Source organism: Barbatula barbatula (assembly GCF_947034865.1).
Source record: "Barbatula barbatula genome assembly, chromosome: 6".
Lineage (NCBI taxonomy): Eukaryota > Metazoa > Chordata > Actinopteri > Cypriniformes > Nemacheilidae > Barbatula > Barbatula barbatula.
The window spans coordinates 17,355,832-17,370,356 of record NC_136765.1 but is presented as its reverse complement, the minus strand read 5'-3'; the positions used below and the strand labels follow the sequence as shown (position 1 = coordinate 17,370,356).

Sequence of the window (14,525 nt, the reverse complement as noted above, 5' to 3'; positions counted from 1 at the left end):
CGCTCTCACGTCAGAACATTGGGTGTAATAATAAAGCTTGTGTCATAATGTCCTGCTTTTGAATAAGAAGATGATGAACTATTGTTAATTGGCTTCTCAAGAAAAGAAGAGCACATCTATAACTGAGAGTGTGAAACATGTGGCCTTGTTTCAGATTCAGATTGTGTCTCTTCTAGTTCATGTCAAAGCTGATTCAATAAGCAACAGTCTCTGTGATCCCGTGTAGATTTTGAAACGCTGTCACGTGGAACCAATCAACAGTGTGTCAAGCCAACCCTCTCTTACTTAATAGGAGATGAGTATTCTGTCTAAGTCTTTCCAGGAAGAACGCTCCCTGGTCTGCATGAGCAATACTCCCACCCCGGCCCCCCGGTTCTCTGTACAACAGGGCAGTGGGTTGAGATGCAAACACGGAATCATAAAAGAACAAACACATGAAATGATTTCACCATCTCCTAGCAACAATCTAGAAGCTTTTAAAGGGGATGAAACGATGTGCTTTCATAACTCCTTACTCTTTGTAGAACCAATTAAAACGATCCTTGGAAAGGGTTTGACGGTGACCCCTAATGCAAAGATGAACGGGCCTGTGATCCTTAATCACAATTTGCTTTTCTGTAATGTAGATTCATTATGAATCACCAACTAATATACGGATGTTATATATGTGTAAATATATTTATGTGCGTGTGTGTGTGCGTTTGTGTGTTTATAGCTTGAATGCACCATCAATTGTTTTGGAAAACCGCCAACCAAGTGCACACAAATGTAAATGTTAACATATATCAACTGTTCTATTTAGATTCATAATTAAATCCAAGAACATGCTGTTTATGTCACGATATGACTTCAGATCATTATGTTCGTCATAAAAGACAGAAAAGAGTGAAGTCGAAGTGTTTTTTTAAATATCTCGACTGACTCTCTCCACATCCCCTGCACCCATGTTTTTTTCTCTGTGAGACGCCAGCTTGTATTTGCAGGGAAATATGCCTTTAGGTACATTATATAATTACACTCTTTAAGCATATCCAATTTATATCTCAAAAGACCTCTCAGTCTTTTCTTTCCGCAAATTTCCACTTTGTTTATTTCTGTATTTCTGAGGCTTCCTCGAGAGACTTTAATTTTCCTTTACGTTTTGTGGCTCAGGCTGTGATAATTGATTTACAATGGTGCACTGAAACCAATCCTGGAGAGTTTGGGGAAATTCAACGATTGTGTGCGTTTGATTTTATTTGTTGTGTTTGTGGGGTCACTCTTAAAGGCTCGTACATCAGTCAAGAAGAAATATTGGATGTTCATGGATTCTACTTGTTTGTAAATCACCATGCGGTTTATAAATGATCCATGGGTTATTGAACATGTTATTAAGCATTTACCAGCTTATTATTTTCATTCGTAGGAGAGAATACATTTAAGGGCACAGCTTGGCAGTTTTAAAGTAAATTTCCACATTCGATTCATCCCAGATGCATTTTCTGGAGTTAGCCCATCAACTTTTAGCACAGCAGAGTGACATACCATTACCTGGACTGCTTGACTGCATAGCACTAAAGCTAAATCTGACTCTTTGTTCTTCCGAACATGTTTCCTGACAGGCCACAAGACCAACATTCCCTTTGCAACGTAGTTCTCATCTCTTTATGGGACATACTCCGTTACTAACGTAACCTTGGTTCCCTGAGATACGGGAATGAATACAATGGTTTCTCTGCCATAGGCTCAAATGTTTACTTTGCACTCACCAATGGCAGTGCAGTATTCACTGCGTTATTAAAAGCTTCAGTCATCGGAGAAAAATGAGTTTTCCCCATAGCGTCCTGCTACGCAGTCCGAGTGAAGTATCGATAGGGAACTACAGTAATACATTCTTCATTATTCCCTGAGGAATTTAATCTGTTTGTTACCCATTTATCCATCTAATGATTGGTTCATTTTCGACATGTTATTCTTTCATCATGGATGAAAAAGAAGTGTTTTTTACTCAATAATTTTCAATTATGTTTTGTTTTCCATATTGCGCATGTTTACCTGCAAAAATGCATCAAGATGACCTGCAGGCGTTTGGATTATTGAGAATAATGAGAATTTGAAAACAAAAAACAATATTGGCATACTAACATCATTGCCAATAATGCTAAAAGGGTTTTCATTAGTGTATTGTAGATCCACTTGTGTTTCATTTATCTGCTAATGCACTCTGCTCGAGCTTTGGTACCTGTTAAGTTGTTCGGAGAACACACTACAGGTCATTGAGGGGCAAGTAATCTCTTTTGAAGCGAGTGTTTTGATGGTAAGTTTTCAGTTGCGATGGAAACAGTTTGTAGCCTGTAGCATGCCGTATGCTCGCAAGATGAGTTGCAGTCATGAATATCAAGCACATGCTCACACGCACAAACAAATTTATCATTCAATTTATTTTCTCAGACTTTATGTGACCATATGTGATATCGGAAAATGACATTTTTATGTGTCGGTGAATTAAGGAGAAACCGTGGGAGAAAGACCGTAATATACATTCGAATTTAACAGTAATTTATCAAATGAAAGGACACATAGAACTAATAAATGTATTTACCAAAACATATATAAACCAAACTATTAGACCGGTGCTATTTGCAAATGTATTGTAGTTCGCTTTTGGGATGATGCTAATAACACGCAGACAAATTACATGTTGCAGATTTGAACTGAAACACAATTTTTATTTTGAGTTTCTACTAAAGTGTCTCATTAAAGGGATAGTTAACCAGAAATAAAGTTCATAAAAGTCATAATTCACTGTATGTGGATCAAAATCTGCATGACACTTTCTTCTGTGAGTGTCATCTTAAGTAGATATTTTGAGAAATGTTTTTTTCTCTATAAAATGGAAGCCAATTGGTTTCCGTGTTGTTTGTGTACCTACGTTCTTAAAATATAAAAAAGATTTGTAGAAAAGAATGAATGTCACACAGGTTTGGAATGACATTAGAATGATTAAATGACAAATGATTCATGTCTGAACTGTCCCCTACTGTTTGCTGTTTACTGTTTTGCTGGTACTATTTAAAAGTTTACATTAAACGTCCCAGTGAATCGGAAGTTGCGACCGTATTCTGACATATTTCTGAGAGAAAAGGAATTTCAAAGGAAAAAATGTGTGGACGTGGCTTGCGTTTTTCACAGCCAATTGATTGGATGTGTAAAACAGCTATGCATTGATTTTGAAATTAAACTGACTGCAGACTGACAGTTAAGGGGGAGGAGTTAACGGATTCTCCGGCAAAGCCGTCTAATTTACGTCATTAGAGATGGAGAGTCATTTCAGGGAGGAAGTGCACGTTCAGATTTTAACTGAAAATTATGAGGGTACATGAATTTTAAAAAGAAAATTACCCACATTCCTAAGTAATTTACTACAAACGCTGCAATATTTCATGAAAAATAAGAATTGTCATTTTTTATTTCACTGGGATTTTTAAAAAGTAACTACGTGTTAAAAAACTCCCAGACTTTAAAACACTGTTTTATATCCTCAATTGTCTTTTAACATTAAAGTGGGTAGGGACAGAAGGTGAAACCTCTATCATTACAAAAAAGGCAGTAGCTCAGAGTTGCATTAAAGATGTCAGAATCAACAAAGTTGAGTGAATAAACAACAACGACTATCTGTCTTTGAGCAACCTCTCCAGACTGATACTGAAAAGCTGTTTTAAATGTAAATTCTGCCCTGTTGTCAACTGAAGCAAAATTAGCTGTCAGAACACCCTGAAATCTGCAGATGGGCTAAACATTTTCTGCTCATATTGAGGGTTGGTAGATGTTCCTTTAAGTTGACAGATGCTTGAAGGCCCTGGATACTGAAAAACATTTTGATTGTCATTTGGGTAGAACAGATCTATGTACATTATTAAAAAAGCTATAAAAATGTTTTTGAGGGGGGTGGAAAATTGTGAGATTTTTTAACCCTGACTGGAGTTCGTTCATCAGCTCAGAGGGAGGTTGAGGGATATTTAACAAGTAGCACTGAAGCTACGTTTTCCGTTTCACCTTGTTATTGTCGCAAGGGCACTTAAGCATTCTCTTAAACTGTCAAATGTATATTATGTGGCTTCTACACAACTGACAGCTGCTGGACATGATTGTGTTAAACGACGAGTTCTCAATAGTAGTGAATATTCTGTGTTTACTGTAGATCTAGTGAAGCACTGCTAACATCGCTAAATGCAGCGCTTATCTACCCAGGTTGCAAACAGACGTTGGCCCAACGTTTGTTGTTGTGTTGGGCCAACGTTATTTTGTCCGTTGGACCAACGTTGGGCCAACCATGTTATTAGATGGCCAGCAGACCTTCTGCCAACCTAAAAAATACCTTACCAACCTTCTGCCAACTAAAAAACCACTAAATCAACATTGGGCCAACGGACAAAATTACGTTGGACCAACATCAGCACCCAACGTTGGCCCAACACAACATTTTAAGATTGTGATATGGCCTATTCATTGTTGAATTGCATTAAAACAGAACAACAGACAAACTGAATTGGTTATAAAAATGAAATTTATTGGTAACAAAAAAGAAACAGCAGAAAAAATGCAATGAAAAGTAAAACAAAGTCAAAGAAATCAACAAGGAACCAAAGTGACAAAAAAGGCGGCAAAGAAAATGCGGAAGGCCAATTTTTTTTGCAGATTTGAAGCTATTTGATGATGAAGACGGAGCGGAGGAGGAGAAGAAGCAGCATATAGTCCTGTAAAAAGCAACAAACATACAAACAACTTTTTAGAACGTTTAAGATGTGTCGTTCTATTTTAATTACACAACCCAAAAAAGTTTTTTGCAAGAAATTCACCATATTGGGGTAGCAAATGTTTTATACATCTTAATGCAGTGTAAAGATGAAGTGCACCTCTGTTTATAATATTTTAGTCATATCGAATTACTAACAACAAAATGAACATTACTCTGAACTTATTTTAATGAGGTAACCAGGAATTAATGAAAACTTACCTCAGAATTTACTACAGAAACGAAAACTCGTCTGAACTCACAAGGACGGAGGCGCGCGCGCCCACAAATACGTGTGTTTGGCTTCATGCGGCGCTGACAGGATGATGACGTCAATGTACCGCGAGAGTGATTCGAAATTAGATCTCTACGTGTAAGTTCTCGACTCGCTCTCGCGATACGTTCAAAAGAACATCAAAAGAAAATTATCTGCTAAGATAATAACAACCAATGGTTATTTTAATAATTATACTTATTTTAATATATATATATAAAATTTGAGGGAAGTGGTTGGCAATTGCAGCTGACCATACCGTTGGCCCAACGTTGTATTTCTGTCAGATAGGTTGGGCCAACGTCTGTTTGCTACCTGGGTATGAGCTGCAGCTTAAATTGGCCTGTTAGCGTTGAGCTTGTCTAGAACTCTATACATTAACTGTCAACTTTTCCATACCATTATTTTCTCATTTTGACATTTACAGCTCAAACAGTGGAGAGAGGAAGGAAAAATATGGCTGCATTAAAGTGATGAAGGTGTAGCACTTTATACATTTCAACTGGCGCTAATGTCACGCTCTGAAAATAAAAGAATAGTTTAAAGACCATAAAACGTACATAGAGTACATTTATGTAATACAACAGCTACAATGGATCTTATTTTTAGACATAGAGAAGGTTATTCTCTGTGTCCTTTCTGTAAAAAAAAGGCTGGTTTAAAAGTTTCATGAGGCCCTGCAAGACGATTAAGCCATCAAACAGCCTTCTCGCAACGTGACAGTCGTGATGTGCAAAGGGGCAAGAAAACAGGATTCCGTCTCCCAGGCTCTTTGCTTTTTTCATAGTCCTCAACTGTCCTTGTGTGGCTGCCTCTCGCCGAATGGCACTATTGTTCCTCTGAGGCCAATCTCCAGAGCAGCTAACAGAGGCAGTCTTGAAGGTTTAGAGACATAGTTCACCCAAAGATGAAAATTCTGTCATCATTTACTCTGCCTCTTATTATTACAAAGATGTATTATTTTTATTCTTTAGTAGAATGTTTGCACTGGTTCCTTTTTCAATCACAAAAACAATTACTTATTGTTACTGTAAATAAATGATGATGGACCTTTATATTGGATAGAACTGTCGACCTTTAAACATAATTCTGCAATGTCGAGTTACAGATGAAAATCATTCTTGAATACTACTCATCTTAAATACTGTTGCATAATTTTGGATACTGTCATGATTTCTCTTTTGTTCCCTATCATTCAGATGTGCGTGGCCTACGGAGCTTTCTGGACCAGGCATCTCGAATGGGTTTGGACGCGTCTCTACAGCAGGTCGACCGGAACGTGACCATGGTCTTCTCCACCCTCTTCAGCACCATGAGGATGGAGGAGCTTAATCGCTACAGAGACACACTCAGGCGGGCTATCCTGCTGCTAAGTCCCCGCACTGCCCAGGTTTTCATCCACCAGGTAAGGGTTGCCATGACAACAGCTCGAATCAGGTGTTGCAGGTTTTGGTCAGTTTTAAGTTAAACACGTTTTATTAGGTTATAGGAACACACCTGTTCCAGAGTTTTAGAGAGTTAATGTGCTTGCATGTGTGTTTCTGTCTACTTTGTATTTTATTTTATTTTTAAAAGGAAGGTTCGTCTGAAAAATTATCTTTTGGGACACTCTAAATTAAATAATGTTTTTATCAAATCAACTTCTTTCATCTAGCAGAAATACATTCCAGTACATGTACAAGCATGGTTTTGAAGTTAAACAGTCAAGAACTGAATTAAGAGCTAAATTAGACAGTTACTGCGTATGTGGTTTCATATGTCTATGACATTTAGCATTGTTTGTTGGTAAAAAAACACTTTCTGAACGAAGCTTACGGCGGGAAGGCACATGGATTGTTGTGCCAAATGGGCTGGAAAATAACTAAAGTGGCTCATCCTGTACATTTCATTTTGTGGAGCTCTAATCTCAGTAAAATGATCTAAACGCTTGATGATTGAAGAAGCAGTGAATGGTGTTAAAATAAGCTGCCTAAACTCAATTGCTTTTGGTGCACCCCCCCAAACACTCCTGTCTGAAGTTACTGTTTTAACATACCTGTTCCCAAATGCATTAGTGTATTGAAGGGAGTGCGAAGCATTTACAAAGGCTTTGATTTAGGGATGAAGGGCTGTGCTAGTATTTGGGAGGTTGTTGGGTTTAAAACATGATAGGAATGTGAAATTACCACTGTAGGGCCTGGTATACTTGACTTTCCGCGTCCATGTCCGTCTCGCGCACAAACGCGTCCGCAAAGCTTCTTGAGCATAATCAATTAAGCGCAGCAAGACGACTTCGACACATGTTTGTCACGGAGTAAACTCGGCCGATTCAAATTGTTTCGCACATGTGCTGTTGTACGCGTTGCGTGCAAGTGGTCTCAAAAATTGGGCTGCACGCGGACTGGGATGACTGGACTTCCTTGCCCCTTATGTGGCAGGGGGTGGTTTATATGTAAATATTTCACACTGCAGTGGTCACTGCCATGAGGTCCTTAAGCAAGAGTCTTAACCAGAAGACTTCCCAAATGTCTGGAGACCCTTTAGGACAGTTTTATATCCTATTGTTTTTACAAAACATATTTTGCTTAAATCATTTGCAATTATTTTCTAAAAAGGTCTATGACATGAACATTGTCAAAATTGTGAACTTTGTTGAAACTTGTGAAGACAGAAAGATGCAATGTTCTCAGATCTTGAATAATGCCAAGAAAAACGTTTATAATCATATTTAAACAACACAATACTGATATTTTACATGTATTTTAGGATCGTTTCAAAAACGACGATTTGATTTAAAAGCTGTGATTTTTTTTTAACAAGTCTTGCCATTCTCTTCGTTTTTCACATTGCTGTTGTCTGTCTAAAAGAAATTCTAAATAAGGACAACTCATTTTCTTTTAGTTTTAACTTCTTATTTATTTAGCACTAAATAAACACAAAATGACAAATAGAATGTGTTAAATAGCATAAAACAAAGTGTTAATATATAACACATCATTTCAGATGGTTCAGGAATGGAAAGGCCGCAATACACTTAGAAATGCTGATTAAACCAAATGTTGAGCTGTATACTGTATATTGAATAATTATATATAATGTGTATCAGATTTTGAGCTGGAACTGAATTGACTGATGAAAATCGTAAGGTGAACATTCGCACTAAACTAAATCTTCACCTGCTGATTACTTTTTTCAAATCCTTGCTTAAAGTTTTGCAGTTCAGCAAATCAGAAATGTGCGCGTGTGTCTCCGTGCAGGCTATGTTCTTGTAGGGAGATGGACGCTGGGGGGGGGGGGGTTTGGCCAGTGATATCGCCCCCCCCCCCCCCCCCTTTGCTCCTGGTGATTAGCAGCGTGACAGCTATGAGATAGAGTTCTCTAGAAGAATCAAACCCTCCTTCGAGTTCTTCGAAAAAAGTCTAAATGGAACGGAATGACTTTGTCATGCTTTCTTTCTCTTGTTCTAAGCCCTGTGGGTAGTAATTCACTTTTATCTGAATAACCTTGTTTGTTTGTGGATGCCTTGTATATGTGTGTATTTCCTCCGTGATTTGCTGCTCTGTGACACGGTCAGATAACTGGGTTCAGAGAAGGCTGCTCCCTGGGTTTTGTAGTGTTCTCTGATTCTTCTACGGCTTTCAGTGTGATTCGCACAGCCATTACCACTGATGTGCATTATGCCGGGTGTATCCGCATGCCAGAAGCTAAGACGGGAGAAGAATTGCAAGGACACAAGGTGCATTCATAGCTCTACCATTTAATAGCTATACTAGTTGTGGTTGTACTGAGCTCGGGCACAAACGTTCTAAGATTGACCAGCCATGGGATAAAAATATTCAAATCTAAGCAATACTGTCTGAGGGACTGCAAATGTATACCCACACAGAGATGCATCTGTTGTCCGAGACCCCGTTCATCCCAGAAAGCCAGAAGCCAATTATTGGGATGTAGCCGAATGACTCTGGTTCGACCTGAGTCTGTCTATTTTTGTACACGGTCTAAGCTGCTTAATAAAGGATAAATCATCACACAACAGACATGTTGTACTAATTGTTATCTTCCAATTAAAAATATTGTTTTCTAGTTCCTGGTTTCTATAACATGATAAAAAAGGAAGGTTTTTTAGCTTTATTTATTGGTGTTGAAGCTTGGTGGACGGAACTGGAGATAAATATGTAGCTGTTTGACAGTTTCATCAGACTCGAAGGCTGCTGTTGGCCCTGAAGGAGCTTTCGCACACACTTATATTTCAAGTCCTTTGTTGTGTTGAACAGGGGCTGCAGCATTACATTAGGTTATGAAGTGAATATGCAAACAGAACATGCTGTTGCTAATTCAAGAACCCCTAATGTTTTTTATTTGTTATCTACCATAATACATAACCTAAGCTTTATCCTATTGTTTTAGTTTTTTTATGAACCCTTAACCCTGCATTGTCATTAACTTGTGTCATTCTGTTTGTGTAGCGACATCAGTTGTGCTTTTGTTCGTGCAACTTGTTTAGGTGTAGTGTGCTATTGCTTTTCACAGCGAACTGAATCACTTTCTGCTGCATCATAAAACGATTGGAAAGATCTTGTAGGACATGCAGCAGTCAAAAGACTGGAAACACTTTCTCTTTATTAATATTTTCCCCCTCCTTTTAGAATAAAAGAAAATCATCAAGGTACTATAGGTGTCATGATTCCGCTATCATGTCATGTTTATTCTTGGTCTTACAGTGGAGTCATGGCATAGCCTTAGGTTTTGTGTGAGAAAGACATGGCTTTGTTTTGATTCTGACTTGCCATGTGCTTTCTCGTGTCTCGTCAGTGTTTCCCGCCCTTCTGTCTCGTTAACCTTCCCTGAGTGTTTCAGTACCCACACCTGCCCATTGTTATCTCCTTTGTTAGTTTTCCTATAAGATGCCCTCATGTCTGTTGTACTTGTTACCCCGTTATAGAAGCCTGGTATTTTGTCCTCGAAGCATTGTCCTGTAAGAGACTTAAGTTAAGTTGATTTCTTGTAGAGTTTCAGTTTATCGTGTTTGTTATTGTCTACTGTTTTGTTACCCCCTCGTGGGTCTTTGTTTTCCGTTATTATTAAAGTCTGTTTGTTAACCCCTTCATCCCCGTTTTGCTGCCTGCACTTGGGTTCTCCAACACAGTTCATGACAACAGGTAGGAGAGTATGCTTTTCAAAGCGTATTGAAGGAGTTCCCATCTCTTAGGGACTGCTTTTTCTTCATTATTAAGTTTATTAAAAAAAACAAAATAAAGAAATGTTTGCACAATTATATTTTTGACAAAAGTAATTTCAAACATTTCTGAACATTTCTTGAGATTTATTTTTAAGATAATTCCAAACATTTATGTCATGCATTTTCAAACTTTAGACAGGTTCTAGCCTATGTGTAACTAAGAATGAGACATAAATTTAAAACTAACCCTAGCCCATATTACTGTAAATACATGTAGTTACCGATAATTTGACTGTAAGTGCACATACTGTTATATCACCCTGGCGACGGGCCATACTAAATACATCACCGGTCAAAAGATTCTTTCTGGATTTTATACTTCAGCGCTTTTGAATGTTTTGATAGCTGTTTTTTCATGATATTATTATCTTTACTACTAAACTACTAAAGATCATTTGTGGACATCACAATAAGACTCATAGCTAGGGTAAGTGGTTTTCCTTCTCCTATATGCACAGGCGCACATACCTCAACCACTTTCCTTCTTTCAGCGGCAGCTCTAATGGGAATGGGATGCTATAGATAATTACCCGTGTCCAGTTTCGTTTCAAGGATTCAAATATTAAAATGTCAATAAACGCTTCTGACATGCTGATTAAAATGGGAGGGTTGGGAGGAATCCAATTAAACATTCACAGAATGCCAGCGAGTTAAAGTCCTATGACTTGTTCACTGTTTTCCTCACATGCGTTGGGAACTCCTTGGAGAGCAGCCTTTTGTTTGATTGTTCTGTTCATCTAAGCCGATTGTTTATCTCTGCAGATTCTTCCACACATTTCATTTCCAATGTAAGAAAGTCTCAGCAGAAATAATATTCACAAAACAAATTACATATATACTGATGCAATGAGACCGTAAATAAAACTTCAATGAAAGTAATATTCCATTAAACTTATATACTGAAGGTCTGGAACGTATCGCCGCTTTCTTGGCAAAGGCCCACCCAAGAGGCCATATGACTGACAGGTAAAGCAACGAAGTCAAGTTTCGTTTTGTGCCGCTTCATGTTTAGAGGCGTGGAAATGTCCCCGCAGTAACAAACCGGTGTACATTCATGAATGTGTCAAAAGTTAACAGAAAACAACAATGATTTTAAGTTAATGTCATGAACCTTGCATACTTAAGAATAAAGCATTTAGGCGATCGAATTCTTATAGCAACCGATGTAAACAGGACAGCTTGCTTAGATCAGACGACTTTTTGTTGTTTCCAGAAATCCTGTGAAATTCAATCAATGTGATGACGACTTTGAACGTGCTGAAGTGTTTCCAGAAAGTGTGCCTTATGCATCAGACGTTTAGCCAAAGGTCCATGGGAGTGACAGGTCTGAGGCTGAGACTAGTGTCTGCAGGACTTTATTAATGAAAACATATACAAACACGAAGTGAAATGTAATTTCAGCCCTCAGTTTACCGGACCGTGCCAGAATTCAGCTGGGTATTCGGGAAACCTAATGATTTTTTTGTTGTTCATTTGTTCTTAGACTCCAAGATGACATCTATGGTAATTCAATTCTTCATTTTACTGTAGCACCATTCAAATAAAAGACTGTGATAACATTGCAATTTCATAGGAAAGGCTTGGCATGGAAAAGCATGGCAGTTTGTTTATTTATAATGACATTTCTACGTACAGCATTTTGTGTAAAAACATTCAGATGACATATTTCAGCTAGAAAGTTCTTTCATTATATGAATCTACTGTATATTGTGCTGCTTATTCGCTGTGATTATGATTGTTTTACTTTTCGTACCTTTAATCTTCACAATTTAGAAATAAAAGTTATCCTTTTCAGGCGTTTACTTGCATATGTCTGGACCCTGGCATATACCTTGTTTATTTAGCTTAACGGTTTGGGGTGTCAGTCAACACTGTACATATTTGGTCGTTACTCTGAACTTTTCACAGATGCCAAGACAAGAGATGGGAGTTGTGAGGAATTTAATGAGTCTGGTTCCGAAGGCACTTAACTGTTATGTTTGAACTTAAAAGTCATTGTTATGACAGTCAGTCAGTAATTGACAGTAATTGTCAGTCAAAAGATTGTGGACCAGCCGCATTAAATCCAATGAAGGAATCAAACATCATATAAATAATCATGTCATACAGGTTTATCTGTAGTTTTGCCAAATCACCCATATACACAAAATATCAGTAATAAAAAACTAAATAAATAAATGAAGGTGCTTTGTAATGGTAATAAAAATACAGTGGTTACAGTTATGCTCCATCAACCCTAAAGTCTCTCTCTCTCTTAGGTCTCTCCTTCTCTCAAATTTTCCCCAGTTCTGCTTGCATATTATTAATTTTGTATCATCCTTCCACTTTTTCCCCTTGATATCTGTAACTCTAATAAAAACATCAAAGGCAGAGTTCCTTCTCTATTTCTGCATGTGGTTAGGTGATTTCTATATGTGTGAAGAAAAAAATTGACCCCTAGGCTTCCCAGCTCGCTCCAGAAGTTTTCAACATCACTTTGAAAACGCTGCTCCTCTCAGCATCGCCGCTAAAGTGCCAGCAGCATATTGTTAAGGGCCTAGCAACAGGAAGCGTCAATGTCACAGTTACCCGTCACCTACATGGAAGAGTCCACTGAATATTGCATTAAAGGTTCAAACTGTATTTGCGGGCCTGTTCATATTTTTACCAAATACACGCTCAGCGAACATCTTGGTGAATAAGTTGGTATAGAGATTGTATTGTCCTCTGTTGTGTCAGAGGCTCTTGTTAGAAGATTTTAAAGGGAATATTTTTAATATCAAACACTATTGAGTCAGCTAAACTCACGGTGCAGTGTCACAGGTGGGGCAAGTTTAATCATAGACAAAGTTTTTGTTCACAGTGTTTCTCATCCTCATACACGATGTGTCTCAGCAGATACATCTGAAGGCTACCGCATACTCAATTAATCATATGCCGGAGTGCACGGTTCACATTCTTCATTATAAAACTGTCTCTTGTGATAGCAGGTTCTTTCGAAATGTCTGTCAACAAGTGTTGTAACAGCCAACCAGCTTACAGCCAGAGTCTGAAGATTTTGCACTTAGGGGGAAAATAGTTATGTTTAGTGTCAGTATCTGCGGGATGCTGGATAAAAATCAAGAAAGTTTACATCTGAAAGCTCATTGACATAATGGATGATTATTAGCCTTCTACATGTAAGTGCTTAACGTAAGGGGACATTTTAAGAGCCTGAGATTTGATTTGGGCCAATTCTAATGAAACAAGATGAAAATCATTAATTTTATTTTTATTTGTGCATGCAATTTTTTTATGTTTATTCAATGCATAGGCATTTTATCATGAATATTACATTTCAAGGTCATGGGAATGCGTTCACAGGAATATTAATAGAACAAACCATCTGGATTAAATTGTTGATTAGTTCAGGTATACCACTGTAAATTATGCATAAAACTGTATAAGAAAGATTTGCACGTTTAATTCCACACAAAGGAACTTCTGTGCACTGCTTTGCATACAATCTATCGATCTGATTTATCGGGTTCATACCCATCATACATGGATGTCAGTGTGCAAAGCTCTAGAGAAAAGTTAATGCTTAAATCAGATCTCTCTACTGTAATTGTGCTCTTGCAAAAGCTGGCAGCACTGGTTGCTGCACCTCTGGGAAATCTAATTTGTGTCTCTGCTGTAGGATGTTTTGAAACATGCAGACCTGAGCTCGGATGTAAACTGATTAGACATGAAAAATGTGTGTAGTTTATTAGTCTGTTCTAGATCCGTTGAATTATTTTGCCTTTTTCATTCCTCCACATTTTCTCTAACTTTTTTGTAAAGTCAGTCTGTTTTGGGGTGAGATGGTTTTCCATGAAAGAGCAAAAAACAGCCTATACATTTTTTTCAGTATTCTACAGACATTTAATTTATAGGCTTTGTTTAAAAAGCATTTTTTTAATTCAATATATACATTTACGTTTGTTTAATGGTTCATTGAAACCCAGGCTTAACCAAAAAAAATGTGTCACATCCTCAGTTTAGGTCACATTATGCAAATACAAATACTTTGAAAGTTTGTTTAATTTCCTAAAAATAAAATAACACGTCTGAAACAATATATATATATATATATATATATATATATATATATATATATATATATATATATATGCTGTCAATAGATTAATAATTAAAATCGTGATAAATCGTACCCTTTTCATGAGATTAACTGCGATTAGTCGGAGCCGTATAGTTAATTCGTTACATTTATATAGCACATTTATGTTTTCAAATCTGTC

The 14,525-nt window shown here is 37.5% G+C and overlaps 1 protein-coding gene across 1 annotated transcript in view; it reads left to right on the top strand.

Moving 5' to 3' along the window:
* Positions 1-14,525, top strand: part of LOC306895421 (glutamate receptor ionotropic, delta-1-like) — a gene marked incomplete at both ends in the record, with an annotated part of 178,328 nt that overhangs the window by 126,112 nt on the left and 37,691 nt on the right. The window contains one exon of the mRNA XM_079458642.1: positions 6,248-6,453. Coding sequence (XP_079314768.1) covers positions 6,248-6,453 — 206 coding nt within the window. The remainder of the gene's footprint in view (positions 1-6,247; positions 6,454-14,525) is intronic.